Source organism: Monodon monoceros, unplaced genomic scaffold, assembly GCF_005190385.1.
Source record: "Monodon monoceros isolate NGI ecotype Baffin Bay Population unplaced genomic scaffold, NGI_Narwhal_1 Super_Scaffold_3, whole genome shotgun sequence".
Classification (NCBI taxonomy): domain Eukaryota; kingdom Metazoa; phylum Chordata; class Mammalia; order Artiodactyla; family Monodontidae; genus Monodon; species Monodon monoceros.
This window is the reverse complement of record NW_021703780.1, coordinates 76805054-76823609: the sequence shown is the minus strand read 5'-3', so window position 1 is coordinate 76823609 and position 18556 is coordinate 76805054. Positions and strand designations below refer to the sequence as shown.

The following is an 18556-nucleotide window of genomic DNA, read 5'->3' as shown; positions in this document are numbered from 1 at the left end:
TTCAACCATTTTACCTTTTTAAAAAAAACATTCTTTGGGAAAACTGAGGGTTCTATCTCAAATACGATACCAAAAAAAAATCAACTAGCCGCTCCCTCCAACAGGTACCTGTGAGGCGTCAACTTTATTATCCCTTCAGCAGGAACCATTACCCCCTCACCAGAAAGGTTATCTAACCAACTACTTTGCACAGATTTATTTCAATACCCAATGAAGAATATCATTTTATCAAGAGGGAGGACAAGGGAGATTACCACAGTCACAGGAAAATTATGGTTCCTCTTTTTTTGTGAAAAAAGAGTAGCTTAGACTACAGTCACTTAACATTCTGTTCCGTATTCCACCCCCAATCCTGTTATGAGATGTTCACTCATTGTGGACTTTCTCAAGGAAGGTGGAAAACAGCTTTTGCCTTTGTTTGAGACTGTGGAGGCCAGGGCTTAGCTGAGTAGGTGAAGAAAGTCAATGGTAATGTGGCAAAAACTGGACCCCAGATTTTGTGTGGATTAAAGAGCGAATCCTTAGGTACTCTGTGAACCTCAGATGATGAACCTTATTGTAACTGGAAGCCTACAACTGATTCTTCCTTTAACAACAACACTTTGAAGGTCAGACTGCATTTTCAAAACACGGAGCTCTAAATTTCCACAGGACAGACGACTGCAATTTCAACAGCTCAAAACTTGGGGAGTAGGAAGACAGGGAAAACAGCTGGATCCTGCCAGTTCCTTAAGGAGAGACAAACTCTCAGAGTAAATAACTGTGCCCCCAGCCATAAACATACTTTTCTGTCACCTAGATAGACTCTGACACTTGAAAAGCTTTTTCGGAGGGCACTTTGGCAGTATCTACTTAAAATATACTCTACATTTGTCTATTTATTTAAGGAAAAAACAAGCAAAATAAAACTTCACTAGCACTAAGAAGCTTATAACAGTACTTTAACTGGGGGCACTGTTGGTAAAAGCAGCAAAACTGCCAACAGCCTAAATACCCATCCAGAAAGGTCAGGTTCACACAACCATGCTAATATTCATAATACAAAACACTATGCAATAGTTTAAACAAACCTAGGCAGAGCTATACACAATGACATGGGGAGATGTCCTGTGGATTAACATAGAAAGCACACTGCAGACATAAAGCCGGCCCAGGGGCCCAGGTGGGATGCCCGGAAGAATTGATGTTGAAGCCCGGACCTGAGAGATGAAGGTCAGTTTTCCTTCTGTTGGGGAAGAGAGTTAGGGGAAAGAAGGAAGCAGGAGAGGGGGAGGGTGTCTGGGCAAAGGGGGTAGTGTCCCTACCCAGGGACAGCACAGAACCTGGAGGGAGGAGCTAAGGAGCAGAGAGGCTGGGGTGGCCTCAGGCAAACAGAACCTTATCCAGCAGCCACAGTAAGTAGTTTTACCTTCACCCTAAGGGCAAGGGGAATGAGTGAGGTCCTTCAGCAAATAACACTATTAGGTGTGAATTTCACAAAGAACACCTAGGCCGCCACTTCATGTCCTCAAGTCTGTCCCTCACTTGCCCTTCAGTTATAAACAGGTGCAGTTAACAAAACTTCAGGCAGGATTTATATCTGTCTATCTGAAATGACACAGGTCCACAAGGTATTACTATGAAAAAAAATGGCCATCTTCTCAGGTGGCCCACTTATGACTCGTAACCTTTAATGTAGCCAGAATACTATGTTTTTTAATGAAAACTATAGAAAACAATACTGCTGTGAAAGCATTAATAAGCAAAACAAAAAATTTAGAAACCCAATAGGAAATTTTAAAAATACGTATCTTGAATATGGCAACTGGAACACAAAACCTGCTTTAACTACAAATAAAATAATAATGGAGACTTGCTAAGATCTTATAAAAAAACTTCGGGTATCTTCACTGGTAGTGCTGAACACTATTAGTATTAGATCATGAAGGCCTTTGAACATCTGCTGAAATGTATATTGTATCCCCCTAGAAAACTGTGCTTATGCAAATACAGACAATATTTTGCATAAATCTATGAAGGGGTTCAAAGACTGTTCACTACTCAAGTTTGAGAACCCTGATTCCAAAGCCCACGTATTAGCTCTTCATGTATCTGTTTCCACTTCTACATTCAAGGATTTTCTTCCCTCTGATACAGGTTTACCTCAGTCACTATTTACATCCATCACCCACCTCATAACGTAAGATGAGAGACGTTAAAAGAAAGCAGGATTTAACGTGAATTATTTTCCTGAAATAAGATTTAGAGGGGTAGGGGGTCAATTTAAAGAGGGTGTGGGTATACAAAGGAGACTACCTAAACCAAAGATATACAGCCAAGAGTGTTGGAAACAAAGTAAAAAAAAAAAAAGAGATGGCAATGATGTACTTTTTTTTCTGACGAGAAGGTAAAAAGGCTGTAAGGAAGAGGGAACCCTGACCGGGTGGGTCCGTCAGTGGCCTCACAGGCCAGGGAGGAGGCTTGTTTTCTGTGGTAAAAGAAAGTCCACGAGCGCCCTCTCTGGTCTTCAGGGGCTCTTCCTTCCTGACACCCTAGTCAAAGAGGCAGACATCTATAAGCACCAATTCCACACATGGGTATCCACAGCTACCACTCGCCAAACCTCCGTCAGAGCTCGGTTACAATTCTGAGTAATTAAGCTTCACGTTTTCCCCTCCACTTTTTCAGGGGCTGCTTACAAGTAAATCATGGTAAGAACATTAGCAGTAGAAACTTCTACCATACATTCCATTGATTTCTGAGCTCTTCTAGACCCCTGTTTCACTTTAACTCCTAGCAGTTCTTTGTAAGGGCACTGCTCCACTCTCCACACCTCGTACGGCACTCAACAGCCAGACTCAACAAAATGAACGTGCAAACTCTTACTATGTCTCCGCAGAAGCAGCCCCCTGCCTAGGGCCTTAAAAGTTGGTACAAAAATCCTAAAGCAACAGGGGTGTGTTAGAACCACCCCAAATTTTAAACTGTAGGCTTGAAAAAGATCAGGTGGCTCTTCTTCCACTCTGGCTCCTCTCTTCCTTTGACAGTGCCCACATATAGACATAATCCTGGCCAAGGCCTTCCAGGGAAAGATGTGGACGGCTGCACACAGAGGGATGTTACTACGAGATATGTTCATCAGGCAAATAAGAACTTGAGTGATGATGCCAAACCAACTGCTCAAAAGACATATTCCCTACTCGCTCCTTAATTACCTTTTCATAAAACTGACAGCACTTAAAATTTCCTGGGGATTTGAGAATAAAAATAAAAACTTGTTATCTTTTTAAATGGAAGGAAAAGCTGTCTCTGAACAGGGGCTGCTAAATTTTACCGAAATCAAGCACTGAAGTCTCTGACCTCTCAAAGTAATCAGCACTATTTGAAAGCCATTAAAATATACACTAAGACCTATTTTTCCTGTAGAAAAAAAAAGAAACCCAAATTATGACCAATTTAGTCATAACCATTTCAAAACTCTAGATTCCTGCCAAAGGCTCCTGAACCAGTAATTCCCAGCTCCCGTGGATGAACAGGGAGCCACTAGGTCATCTCTCCACTACTTGTCAGTCGCTTCACTGACAACAGGCTGTGTGAGCCCACTGTGTGCAGAGCAGCTGGGATGCTGTGAGGGGCTCTGTGGCCAGAAGAGTAGGCTGCCTGGCCTTCGAGCCAACTCCCATTTGCCTTGTGCCAACCGTGGCACACGTAGGCAAGACTACCGTTAACACAACACGACCAGAGCAGAGAAAAAATATGTGACGCAAAGTTTTGTTGTTGAAACCTATTTCCCTTTTGGGGAAGCACCACCGGCAAGACAGAGATGGGGGAAAAAAAGAATGAGTTCAGATCAATCAACTGAGCTACTTAATATCAACCAGGACGTGGTTTGGTGAGTGAGAGAGTAAAAATTAGTGATTAGAATTTTCAAGAGTTTTTCAAGTTCTCAAACACTTTTCAAAAGCATTTTGCCATTCAAATAAAATCGGTATGCAAACCACAAAGCTATCAGGATTTGACATGTTTTCTTAATTCTTGAACACCATCGATCAAATTCTTGTTTTTAAGGAACTCCTTTTATTTCAGAATTACTAGTGAGGAAAAACAATCTTTGTGACATTTCTACAAGAAACTGCTGCATACTAGTGCTTCCCAACTTTACCCAGCATTTAATGAATACTAGAGCTTACCAACTTTATTAATCTATCTGGATGGTTTGGTTTTTAGATTATAAAAAAATCAGTTATTTTGTTACCCTGCCATAACTCTTTCTTCAATGACAAGGTTATGATTCATGGATAGATTATAAACTCACACAACACAGATTACTCTCAGCAACAGCCACCAGCTTTTAAGAAAACATCTACCGAACACAAGATCTTTTAGAGAAATAGCCACTGCAGCTGCCAGTTAACAATGAAAAGCTCATGAGACATGGTGCTAAGTGAGATAAGAGGAATAGAAAGTGTAGCACACAAAGTCTACAGTAAACTCTGAGTCTGTCCTGAGTACAGTGGTGCATCAGAGAGACAGAAAAAGGCCTAGAAATAGGAATAAAGGGAAGGCAGAAAATAAATTTCCTATTCAGAGACTGAAAAAAGCACAGAGTTTATCTTGGGAAAGAAAACCCCAGTGATGTAACAGGAGGATTCGGGCACAGTGTCATTTACTCGTACATAACCAGTTATTCTAAAACCAAAACCATTTCTCTCTTCACAGCATACTGTTACTCAACCAAAAAGAGGGTGCTGGAACACTGGGAATAAAGATGAACAATGGCCTATCAAACTTCATAATCAACAGGGGAATGAAATGCTATTGCAGTGAACACTATCAACCAGAGGCCAAAGAATATCATTAGTGGCTATTCTATATTGGTTTTCCCCTCTAGGTCAAATTTGCCCGAGACTTATGTAAAAACTTGCCGTGATAATTCCTTCTACCCAGTATTTATACCCCAAATCTAACAGTAATGACCTATCTTAGTACTGGTGATGGCTTGCTTTATATCAACACAAGATACTAACAGGGCTTCCCTGGTGGCGCAGTGGTTGAGAGTCCGCCTGCCGATGCAGGGGACGTGGGTTTGTGCCCCGGTCCGGGAAGATCCCACGTGCCGCGGAGCGGCTGGGCCCGTGAGCCATGGCCGCTGAGCCTGCGCGTCCGGAGCCTGTGCTCCGCAACGGGAGAGGCCACAACAGTGAGAGGCCCGTGTACCGCCAAAAAAAAAAAAAAGATACTAACAGTTTTTGAAAAGGGCTATGAACCTATAGTGATGTGGAGGACTCCTTCAAGAAGGTGACGCCCCCGGGACTTCCCTGCTGGTCCAGTGGATAAGACTCTCCATTCCCAATGCAGGGAGCCCAGGTCTGATCCCTGGTCAGGGAACTAGATCCCACATGCCGCAATGAACATCCTGTGTGCCTCAACTAAGACCCAGCGCAGCTAAATAAATAAATATTTAAAAAAAAAAAAAAAAGGTGATGCCTGACTTGAAGGAAGGGGTAGGGGGCAGAGAGAGAGGGAAGAGCCCATGCAAGGGTTCAGAAGAGGGGAAGAGCCCAGCCTGCAAGAACAACTGGAAGGAGGCCGCATGCCTGAGGCCCAGGGGAAAACAGAAGGGGATGCTGGCTGGCCTGGCAGAGGCCAGACCAAGCAGGGCCTGTGGGTTGCAGTGAAGGGATTTGGATTTTCAATGGGCTACGAGGCCCTTAAGTGATCTGCCTCCCCAACTCCCTCCCAAGCCCTCAGCAGCTGACTTCTGCTGCTACACTCCCCTTACTCAAGCTCCACCAGTCCCCCTGACCCCCTCCAGGGGGTTCTTGGAACCCTCCAGGACCTTCTCCTGCCACAGCCTTTGGATTCTCTGTTCCTTCTGCCCAAGTTTCATCCACATATCCACATGGCTCACACCTTCACACCCTGCAAGTCATGTTCAGAGACCTCCTTCTCACCCTACCTTAAATTGTACCCCTCCAACTTAATCCCTCTCCAGACCATCCATCACCAACTACCATATATATATTTCACTTTTTTTTTTTTTTTTTTTTGGCGGTACACAGGCCTCTCACTGTTGTGGCCTCTCCCGTTGCGGAGCACAGGCCCCGGACACGCAGGCTCAGCGGCCATGGCTCACGGGCCCAGCCACTCCGCGGCATGTGGGATCTTCACGGACCGGGGCACAAACCCGTGTCCCCGGCATCGGCAGGCAGACTCTCAACCACTGCGCCACCAGGGAAGCCCTATATTTCACTTTTTTAAAAGTTGTTGCCTCTCGCCCACAAAAATAGAAACTCTGTGAGGACAGCTCTAGAACGTTTGCTGTTTTTCTGAAAATTAAAATACCTAGCTCAAAGTAGGTGCTCAATTAATACGCGTTGAATCAATGACTGAAAACAAAGAAACAGACACCAATGAAGTGTGTTATGAGGGAGAAACTATCTACTTTAGATTTTAAAGCTATATTTTGAAACCTCACTTCCTCAGCTTATGATTACCTATACCCCTGAGGATTTCACGTAAAGAGGTAGGCTACAGGCCCCACTGGCTTCCAGCTTCTACCTCAGCCACTGCTAATTCAACATCCATATTACTACCGTGGCAACCTTTCAGAGCCCACCCTCTGGACAAAGTACAAACCTCTCTTCAGGATGACTTCCCTCCTGGTGCATGGAGAGCTCCACCTCCTGCCCTCCAGCACTCCCCTTCCAGGACTGCAGCGAAGTTCCAGGCTCCCCCACCCCCTAGATACACCCCGCACCCGCACCCGCTGCAGAGGCTGCTCCCATACCACACCAGCTAACTCCTCCTTCATGGCTTAACAAAAGCTCCAACTCTCCCCTTCACCGCCTCCAGGAAGCCTTCCTTGCCTGACCACTGCTTCCCCACCCTGAGCTCTGACTTTACTCTCCCTCAAGTTGCTGAGATCGCTGATTTTTTGGGCTCACACTCCCACCCATCCAAGGCCTCACAGGTCTTGCTAGGAAGTTTCGATTTTCTTCTAAGCACCATGGGAGGCTTCTAAAGGCTACATAACTGCCCACTTACTTGGGTAACACCCCCCCCATGAGCCCTGTCTAGATACTTTAAGAAAAAGACATACAAAATTCTTCTTCCTACCCACACTCAACTGATAACCTCCTATGTTCTCTTTTACGTCACAGAAATGACAGGAAAGAACTCCCTACCTTGTCTTCCCACAATTCCACATCCCTACCTGCAACTGATCCACGTGCTCCTCCCCTCATTACAAGAGAATAAAGTCTCTGATTCAACCCAGAACTGACCCATCCACCTGGGCTGTGATCCCATGGCCTTTTCCCATCACAAGGTATTATCCTCGTGATTATCCATTTTCTCACATGTGATCAATTACCTTTCACTCCTGGATCATTTCCAGTGGCAGACAAATGTGCCCTAATACTATCCAAAATAAATAACATGAAACGAAATGAAACAAAACACACCATCCCTTTATTGCCTTTATCTATGCCCCCGTCCTGCTTTTAACTCCTTTCTCCATTCTCTTTAAAGCAAAACCCTCTCAAGACCTGCCCCCACTTGCCCTCTCCACTTCTCCAGCTCTGGTCATATAGCTCCCCTCCAACCAGGCATCTGCCTCCCTGACTCTCCCGATTAAGGTCACTAACGACCTCCACACTGCCACAGCCAGAGATCAATTCCCTGGCTTGGCTTTACTCTACTTCACAGCAGCATGGGACATGGGCCATCACTCCTCACTTACTGTGTTTCTTCTCTGGAATCCTACACCACCACACTCACCTGGTTTCCCTCCCCCCTCACTGGTGATTCCTCACCCCTCCTGCTGATTCCCCCTCACCCACGCACCCCCTTAATGAGGGCTCAGCCACTGGCTCCCTTCTTTTCTTTACTGACACTCACACCTGAGAGGAACTCACCTGTCCCCCAGCTTTCCATGCCCTCTGTACAGTGATGACACAGACTCACCCAGTGGCTCCAACCCAGGCTGCTCCACCAGCTCCAGGCTCTATATTCAACTGCTGCACGAGGATACACAGTGTGGCCAAAAACAGAGCTCCTGACCCTGAGACTCCTGATTTTCCACCATTCCTCAGCTCATTAGATGGTACCACTCAGCTGCTCAAGCCTCAGATTCCAATCCTTACTTCTCGCCCTCATCCACATTCAATTCTTCACTAAATCATCAACTCCAGGGTGTAGAGAAAAAGAAACCCTCGTACACTGTGGGTGGGAATGTAAATTGATACAGCCACTACGGAGAACAGAATGGAGGTTCCTTAAAAACTAAAAATAGAACTACCATACGACCCAGCAATCCCACTCCTATGCATATACCCGGAGAAAACCATAATTCCAAGAGATACATGCACCCCAATGTTCACTGCAGCACTATTTACAATAGCCAAGACATGGAAGCAACCTAAACGTCCATCAACACATGAATGGATGAAGAAGATGTGGTACATATATACTATGGAATAATATTAGCCATAAAAAGGAACGAAACTGGGTCATTTGCAGAGAGATGGATGGACCCAGAGTCTGTCATACGGAGCAAAGTAAGTCAGAAAGAGGAAAACAAATATCGTATATTAACGCATATGTGCGGAATCTAGAAAAATGGTACAGATGATCTTATTTGCAAAGCAGAAACAGAGACACAGACATAGAGAACAAACGTATGGATACCAAGGGGAAAAGGGAGGGGGGTGGGATGAATTGGGAGACTGGGATTGACATATATACACTACTATGTATAAAATAGGTAACTAATAAGAACCTACTGTAGAGCACAGAGAACTCCACTTAGTGCTCTGTGGTGACTTAAATAGGAAGGAAATGCAAAAAAGAGGGGACATATATACGTATGGCTGATTCACTTTGCTGTACAGCAGAAACTGACACAACAATGTAAAGCAACTACACTCCAAAAAAAAAAAAAACAACTCCACCTCCAAAATACATCCTTAAGAGGACAGCCTTTCTGCCTTGCCAGCGCCATCAGCGGGCTCTAGCCACTATCACCTCTCACCTAGTTGACTGGTCCCTATACCCTCTCTCCAATCCATCCACCATCCAACAGCCAGTCGTCTTTACACATCACAAATGAGATCAGGCCACTCCCTGCTGAAGCTACTACCCCCCAGTAGGCTCTCATTACACTTCGGATAAACCCAAATTCCTGACCTTGGCCTCTGTTATCTGATCTTTGTTAGCCTCATCTCCCTCTACTCTGCTCCATGCCCACCTCAGAGGCCGCATACTTGCTTTTTCCTTCTGCCTGTAACACTCTTTCGCCTTCTTCCACATGATCCAGTGGCCACTTCCTTCTCACCATTCCCATCTCAGTTCAAATGTTAAAGCTCAGATAAGCCGTCCCTGATCATGTTAGCTTGAACCCCCTCCTCCTCCACCGCCAACTCATTAGCCTACTTTACTGACTTTACAGCACGCAATGTCCTTCAAAAATGTTTGTGTATTTATTGTGTCTCACTTCACTAAAAGGCAGGGGCTCTTTCTAACTTGTGTCACTCTATCCCAACACCCACAAGAGAACCTGGCACTTAGTGGGTAACTCCATCAACACTTGCTAACCAACTGCCGGACAGGACTGTGCCTTCTTGTTTGCAGTTATACCCTTGGACTCTAACCCCACAAGAGGCACAGAGAATGTGCCTGTCAAATGTCTGTGGGATAAAAGCAAATGGACAAAGGCAAAACAGCCAGAGGATTCTCAAGGCAGGAATCATGGCTGGACAAAATATCCTGAGGCCTGCTGAAGGACAGAGTCGGGACCTTGACAGAAAGTGAAACGACCAGGCTGCAAATATACAGTAAGTGCCCAAGGTAGTTACATGGGTGTCCCTGATCAGGTATGAATTGCCCTAAGTCCAAATCCTGTAACTGAAGACTCGAAACTGGCCTAGAGTGGGATTACAGAGAATGATGGCTACATACTACCATTAGTAGGGAAAAAATGAGTGAAATTATTAGCAGAATCTTTCCAATGAATACGTATTAAGTTCAATAACAATTTTTTTCCATTGAAACATATGTGTCTATATAGTTTCCAAAGAGAACAAGGTCAGTTAAATGGAGAACCGCTTCTAATTTAAACGGAAATTTCCTAGAATTGAAAGGCAATTTTTAAAATTCCCTCATCAGGCAGAAAACCCCGTGACTACCACCACACATACATAAAATCATAAAATAGTAGCCTCAGTTATTTCTGACCCATTTCCCAACTTAGTGAGGATGACTTTATTCTGGTGCTGCAATTTACCTTTCTTGCCCAGAAAAAGAGCTTTGTAAAACATTCTATGAAACACAAACTACAGGCTTCCAGAAGAGGAGCAAGTGCAACTCTGTACAAGCAGCGGAAAGTCAATCCCCACACTGGGCTTCCCTCTGCAAGTCAAGAGACTGACTAAAGGAGGAAACAAGCAATGTCAACCCCCCCCCTTCTCATTTTCACTAGAGTCTGTGAAAGCTAGGAGCTTGGGTTCGTTTGCTATGCTCTGATATCCTGAGCACACTGAGGTGTCCTCTCACTGCCTACAAATTGCCTGCAAAAGGAAAACTAGCATTTCACTTCCTGCTGCTCCCGAGAGTCCTGGCAAACCACTTGATTAGAGACATGCTCGTGTCACTGCATTTTCATGATTGACAAAAATAATAAAATTAGCAAGTAACGTTTATTGAACAGTTGCTCTGCCAGACATTAAACAAAAGGCTGAAACCGTATTATACCATTTCATCCTCCCAGTCACTATGAGGTACTACTGTACTACAATTCCCATTGCACAGGTAAGTCAACTGAGGCTTGGCAAAGCTATGTAAATCTTTCTCAAGTTACTCACCTACTGGAGCTGAGATCTGAACCCAGGTTTGTTTAATTCCAGAACTGGAGTGCTCAGTATAGCCTGTATTTAAAGTTATCTTTTGCAAACTTACAAAATGGAACCCCGTTTTCTGCATAACACCTACTAGGGTTACAAAACAGACACTTAGGGAAGCTGATTTAAAGCAGTGATTATCAAACACCAAAATACACACTGAGCTCCAAAAAGTCCACAAGGAAATGTGAAAAATGAGGACAATGCAATGAGGCCTTTCCAAACTTAAACTTTCTTCAAATTTAAAGGATTGTTCTTTATTCTAAAACAATGGCCCTCACACTTTTATGATGATAAGAATTATATGTTGTAATGTCTAATTATATACATTATAAAACGCTAGCAACCCTTTGTTTGGTCCCCAATTTATTTCAGAAACTTTCTGGTTTGAAATACAAAAGCCTGGGACCACTGGTTAAATGCAATCTTTGTTTTTGTTTTTTTTTAAACTGCCTCACTGGAGTTCAGGATTGTGGAAAACATCTGTATAACCTGGGATGGGAATATTTTCTGTTTTTAAGATTATGAGTCTAATTGATAATGAACTATTACTTTCTCCTTGCCATAAGCTTACATATAAGAGAAAAAGTATTTGATGTTAGCAGGGTCTTTATCACAAAGAGGAACAAGAATACTTCATCCAGTTTTATGTTATAAATGCCTGAAATGCAAAAATCATTCTTCTCCTTCTTCTGCTCATTTATAATAATCCCTGCTGTACAAGATGAATATAAATGTAATCTTCTGCCTTCCTCTCAAAAGTACAGTAACTCCAACTGTTAAGTCTACTAACAGGCTTCTGTTTCTTCTTAGAACTTCAATGAAAAAAATACTTTAATAATCAGAGGAGCACATTTATTAAAAATACTGCCATAAACTTTGAATATCAATGTGATTAAAAGCAATCTTGCACTGAAATGCTATTTAAACAGTGGAATTTCACTTCTTTTTTTTAAAGGATTTTTTTTTTAATGGTACAAATCCCAGATGATTGTGTTTGCTATCCGCTGCAACTTTAGCTTTCATTTAAATCTTTTTTTTAAAAGCCAATTACTGCTAATGCAAACTGTGCATACTTCCCCTCCTCCTCAAAAAGAGATTTTATGAAAGAACTGCTAAATACAGCATATAGACTGCTGTAAAGCACACCAAAGAAAGGGTTCTTCATCTCTTTACTTAAAAAAAAAAAAAAAAAAAAATTTTTTTAAATTTTTTTTTTAAAGTCAGTATTTCTAGCCAAAGAGAAGGAAAACAAAGGTCACAGCAACCTGTTCTGGCTCATGAAAAGCAGGTGCACATTCTGGAATGAGCTCAGCATAGCAGAGGGTAAAGCATGTGAGCTGTGGAGTTAGGCAGATATGGGTTCCAGGGTCTCTTACATGCTTTGTGTTCTTGGTGAGGTAATCTCACTTCTCTGGGCCTCTGTTTCCTCATCTGTAAAATGGGGATAATGGTAATACCTAGATCATACAACAGCTGTGAAGAATACATAAGGTAAAACCTATGCTGACACAGAGTAAAAGTTCTCACTGAACTTGAGCTGTCCACATACATGTAGGAATATCGTGAGATGTGGCCAGGAGGAAGCAGGATGTTGTTATAAGGGAAAAATCAGACCGCGTAACATGTAGGTCATGCTCAGTAACGAGGCATAAATTCCCCATGCTTCCCTCCTGAGATCAGAGTTCGTAAGAACCAATCAAAACTGTAAATGGAGTACGTTCAGCTTGGAAGCCCCTTGCTACTACAGGAAACGTGCATGGTTTCCTTTACTGAGAAGCCTTGTGGGTTGAAGAATTCAGCATGGACTGTGCCAGGTGTGACACTTCCCAGCAAGCACAAAATCAAAGATGAGAGATCAAAGGATTCAGTATGCCCTCTTTATAAATCAAAATGTAGATGTGTTTCCTGGTGAATCCGCCTTGTAAGTCAAGTTCCAAGGCCTCCAACAGGGCTTCAGCTTCTGTAATCCAGCTCAAGGGCAGAAATTCTCAAGAATCTGTGTCAGGTACCCTTTTGAAGAAAATCCCATGAAAGTTCTAGATTCCTTCTCCTGAGGATTTACACACTATACAGGAGCTTAAGAGAAGCCAAGCCCCATCCTCACAGTCAAAGGCTCTGGGAAGCTGGGACAGTAACAGCTCTGTTGATGTTCTATATTTGCATTGCCCAGAAACAGGTATATGCCCTAGAAAAGTGGCAGGGAATGAAAAAAGTGACAAAAATAGGAACCTTCTTACACAAAACCTAATACTCTCACATGTATCTCCTTCTAGCTCAACATTATTTCTTCAATGTTGAATTAACTTTGGGTTTAATAGTGGTTTTTACTATTTTGAAGATTCTCCCCCTCAAAACAGAAAGTTCGAGTAGTAGAATCACATTCTGCAGAAAGAATGGCCCTTCATTAACCAAGAAACCCATTAAAACAGGGATGGCAAACTTTTTCTGTAGAGTCAGATGGTGAATTTAGGCCTTGGTGGGATGTATGGTCTCAGTCGCACCTAACTCAGCTCCACGGTTCACTGCATGGAGAAAGCAGCCACAGACAGTCAGTAGATGAAGGGCTGTGGCTACGTTCCAATGAAACTTTACTCATGGACTCTGACAGCTGAATTTTACATATTTTCCCACAGGTCATGAACTAATTGTCTTCTTTGGAAAGTTTTTATTTCAACCATTCAACAATGTAAAAAGCATTCTCAGCTAGAGTGCAGCTTGCGGTAAAATAGCTAAGGAGCCACACTCAGGGGAAAGAATCGTTCCTTAGGAGTGTCTCTCTAGGGCTACCGGGGCTCTCACTCCTGGGTTAGCGCCGACTTTACAGGTAGAAAGTTACAAACAGGAACTGTCAGCAAGGACACTGACTACTGCAGCCCTAACACTCATCCAGGGAGTGTCAAGTGTGGGTGATCTGCAACCAAATCATCCGAATGCTCTCCTTAAATGTATGCTAATGCGATTCTGATGCAGTCAACTTGGATCGCACTGACTCCTGTCTGAGGCTTAGTTTCAGTCTCTACTCGAGATGTCGGCCGACTGCAAGCCCTGCCACCTGCAGAACCCTTACACACGCATGGAGGGGATCACAAATGGCAGCCGGGCTTGCCTCAAAAGAAGGCGCAGAGTACAGGAAGGCTCCATTTTGCAGGAGACAAGCTTAAGTCCATGCAAGCATAAAAAAGAAAACCAAAAGAAAAATGATGTCTGGGACATGTGGGGAGTTCAGCAGAGATGAAACAAGATTGGGCAGGGACTCATTAGCTGTTTAAGCTGTAGGAAAGATACAAGGAGGCTCATTAAAATCCTGTCTCTAATTTTGTACATTTCAAATTGTCCAAAGGAAAAGTTGGGGGGAAAAACATAAGGGAAACCCTAGAGAAAAACAGAAGAGCTCTTTACTTCAGAGAGAAAGTTTTATGTCTATAACATAGTTACTTTAATAGTCTTTGGCACCAATACCTAATTTGTTTTCAGTTAACTCACTATGAACATTTTTTTTTTCCCTAGGAAAGAAAAAGGTGGTATTGTTATGTTGCCTCAGTCCGTGTTGACTGAGGCTACCCATCTTCCTAGTCTGTCTTTTTTTTTTTTTTTTTAACCAGCTGCCTGTAGATGCCAACCAACCTCTCTTCCATCTTGCCCTAGGCTCAACTGTGTCCCTGTTATTTTGACAGGGAGGTCAACTGTCATCAAGTGTGGATATCCTCTAGGTTGCCATCCTACTCCCTTGCCTAAGTATCAGAGATAAGAGAGGTGGTGTCCTGTCTGCACTCTTTCTGGAAAGTGTAAATGGAGTGCTAAACTCAGGACAGAGACACAGGAAATGCTGAAAGACAGTCCCTGGCCTCCCCTGGGGCCAGAAAGTGCATCTCGCCACAGAACAGGTACCTTTTTTTTGAGTCACAACACAATGGAAAATTGGTCATTTGAACTCTTCAGTCTTCCTAGTAGCCCAGTTCATTCATTTTGGGGGCAAATATTCACTGAACACAAACAATGTGCAGGAGCTCAATATATCTTGGTCAATAAGAAGCCTGTCCTATGGGAGCGTGCACTCTAATAAAAGAGCCATCACATAACACACACTTTCAAATGGTGATAGAGTGTTTGGAGGAAGGAAAAGTACTGGGTTCGTTGATGTTGTATAAGAAGTGGGCGCAAGAGAAGTTAGGAATGACTTCCCAAAGAAAACGTCGTATTTTCACTGCTGACTCCCACAATAACACTTTACATTTTGTTTCAACTTGCTGTGAAGTTAAGGCATTTAACGTTTTTATTTTTTGAGGCTCCCTACATTTTCAGGTACTAATATGGAAACCTTAGTCAGTTACTCATACCAATTAATTTCATCTAAACATTACTTTGTTAAATCTACAATTTCAAAAATCACCTTTAAATAAAGGTAATTTTCTTCTGAGTTTAGTCTTTGAAAAAGTTAAAAATGTATTATCAATCTTTTTCCACTAAAACCAAGTGTGCCATCAAATAATATTACAAATTACAGAATAAAACAATCAAGGCAATAAAAATGTGAGGATGCAGATAAATAATAGGCTGCCCTCTGAAAGATAGCTTAAATTTTATCTTAACATTTACCTACTTGAGCTAATAGGAAAACAGGGGGATGACATATTAGCTAAACCACTAATAATCTCACTTCCATCTAAATCTATAGTTCCGACCTCTCCCACAGCATTAACCCTTGGGCAGTCTCACATGAGGAAACTGGCCAAAATAAGCTACAGGAGCAAAAAGAAAAAAGGGCAGAGATCCTAGCTTAGCAGTTTTGAATTTTGGGGGTAGAGATATGTGAAGAATCCTTGAGAATCCAAGAGAAGCTGGGAACACTTGCCCTGAAAGTGGACATACATACTATTTTGCATACAATTTCAGGGGAACTATGACCCCCTGAAGCCCATTCAAGCCCCAGGTTAAAAACCTCTGACCTTGACAAATACCAAATTAGGAGATCAGGTCTAAGATTACCAGCATTTAAAGGGGTTGAAAGGAATTAGTATGTGTAAAGTCATTTTCCATAATCTAATTTAATGTCAACCCTTGTAACAACCAAGGGAAGTAGGTGTTATCATCTCCTTTTCCAAAGGGGAAAGCTAGATTCTGAAAGGTGAAATGCAACATTAAGCAACTTAATCTTACACCCAGGTTTCCAACTCTTAGATGCACCAACTGTGAACTGGAGAATTCGAAACGTCTGGCCAATATTCCTCAATATCCTCCAAGATGAGGAGTTTCTGACTGAGTGCTTCAATTTTATCAATTTTTATCAATTTATCTACATATTTCTTTCCAATTTAACTTTGTTGACAAGAGGAATTAGTATAAATTTAATTCCAAAACACGTTTTCTTGGTAGTAATCTCAACCAAAGACAAAGGATAACTGTCTAATAATTTGATAATTTAAAAATGTATCTTCATTTCTTAAACAGCCTGACATGAACTATTTGTTAGAAAAACAAAGGCCCACTGTGTTAGGTGCTGAACATCCTTATGCTTGGATTTTTAAACTGTCCCAGAAAATCCACAAAGTCACAAATGAATCAAGAACTGACTGAGTTAAAAACTTCAGTCTCTACTCAAAACAGGCAGGCAGAGTTTCAGCCATCCTGGCTGCTTCAGCATCCTCTGAATGGTTAGAGCAGCTTACACAAAAATGGCACCTCTAACAGTCACAAATAATTTGATAGGTCAGAAGCACACACAACCAAATAATCTATGATCCCTTTGTGCCTGAATAAAGTAATTAAGAGGTCCTAGATCTTCTTGGTAAAATCCACTCATGACTATGTCCCAACTGAAAATAATAAATACAGCAAAAAGTGGGTCCAGGCAACTAAATTTGGTTGGGTCTCAATCCAGACCAAGTTGCCCAGTGAAACGCTAATACACTTACTCATCCTCTATAGGGGAATTACCAATAATTAGCACCCTGTATTCACACAGATTTAGAAACCCTTTATGGGAAATGCATCCACACCCAGAGAAAGAAACTAAGAACAGGAGCGGGTCAGGTCCTCTAAAGCTCTACTCCAACTGCTTCCTATGAGTTACCACCTAGTGATTTTAATTTTTTTAAGCCCAGGCGGGCTGCCAATTCAACAGTAAAACCGGACTAACAACTGATTTTTCCTATTGCAACATTGCCAGCAAGTCCTGTGCTTTCCCTCTCTTTCCTTTGGTCTCAAACAGCAATTCTCATTCTCAGAAATCAACTAATTTGCTCTCTAATCTGTTCCAATTGGAAGCTCTCAGAGAGCTGCCACTGGTATTACTCTTTCTCCTAGCGCCAAGAGGCCAACAAATGGCCAGTTCAAAGAAACCAAAACAGTGAACGTGGAGGTAACACAGGCACTAAAAACAAGAAGTAACTGCGGAGACAGAATAACAATGGGCCAACTCTGGACCTTAAAATATTCCACTTGCCAAAGTTGTACCTATTCTTGGGTCCCTGACAATAACTATACCAAAATACATGGTCACGCTGAGAACTAAAATTGCATATAAATATAATACTGAATACTGAATATAAATACTGAATATAATACTCAGTATTTTGGATACCAAAACTCACTCAAGTCCTTGTCCGCACTGCTACTGAAGGAATCGCTTGAACTGAACCTAAAATTGACTGGGCTTCAGAAGTCCTTTCTGACCACCGTGTGCCAGGGCCTAGCAGAGGCATTAGCCAGCAAAGGTGACTATTCACAGAAAAAGAAAATCTGAAGTAAAGGTGTGACAGTTCCTAGATACCTGACCTTTCATTTGGAGGCACACTTTTAACTACAGTTATTTCCCTAGAGTACCCCTCTACCAGTTTTATTAAAAACTGACCAATAACTAGACTCTGCTTTCACTAGCTAAGAGCACTAAAGGCTTGTTTCACCATATAAAATTCTTCACCCCCACCGCCTTGCTGATTTTGGCAGCTCAAAAAAAAAAAAAAAGTAAAAGAAAAAGAAAACCCGACCAAGAGCTCCTCAGTTGTGATGATCCTTTTGATAAAACCCTAACTTAAATCCCATAGAAATAGGCTGCACAGGTAAAGTGTCACCTTTTTTAAAGTTCAAAATTCATTTCGAATGCCGGCAATAAATTTCAGGTGGCAAGGTTTCCTTTTCAGAGCCCCCTAAAACATTCGTGGAAAAGCTTTCGGAAACTGAGAATTCCGCCACTCCTCTTGTTTCTCCATAAGGGGGTCAGACCCGAAGGGATCTGGGTTAAAATCACTGCTGCTCCCCAGCGCTCATCACCGAGCGCCGCTCAAACTGCACCCAGCCAGGCCTGCACTGAAGGGTTCCTGACGCTCCCTGTTACAGGAAGCCCCCCGGAAACGGGATTTTCCAAACGCGCAGTCCTCCCCCTTCTTCCTCAGACAGCATCCTCGAGTGCGGGGGCGGAGCGGGTCAGGTGGGCTCGAGCTCCCTCCCTGGTTAGCCGGCCGGGGTACTTCCCCTAGCCTTGCACAAACTCCTTCGGGGGGCTGGACTCACCTTCGCGACAGAGCCCCATGACTTCGCGGTTTTTCCCAAACTCCTTGAAACTTTCGTCCAATTCCGTCCCTAGGAGATACACACACACAGGAGGAGGGGAGAGGCAGGTCAGTGGCCGGGAGTGTGACGCACGCTCACGCACGCACGGAGTAGGTGCGGGCACCTCC

The 18556-nt window shown here is 43.0% G+C and overlaps 1 protein-coding gene across 12 annotated transcripts in view; it reads right to left on the bottom strand.

The window, feature by feature from the left end:
• The window catches only part of ATXN7 (ataxin 7), a 140206-nt gene that overhangs the window by 81611 nt on the left and 40039 nt on the right, over window positions 1-18556 (bottom strand). For 11 of the 12 annotated variants that reach the window (XM_029243589.1, XM_029243580.1, XM_029243582.1 and 8 more), the window contains exon 4: window positions 18390-18458. The exons of the other annotated variant lie outside the window; for it this stretch is intronic. In XM_029243589.1, the coding sequence (XP_029099422.1) occupies window positions 18390-18458 (69 nt within the window). The remainder of the gene's footprint in view (window positions 1-18389; window positions 18459-18556) is intronic. 12 annotated transcript variants of the gene reach the window in all.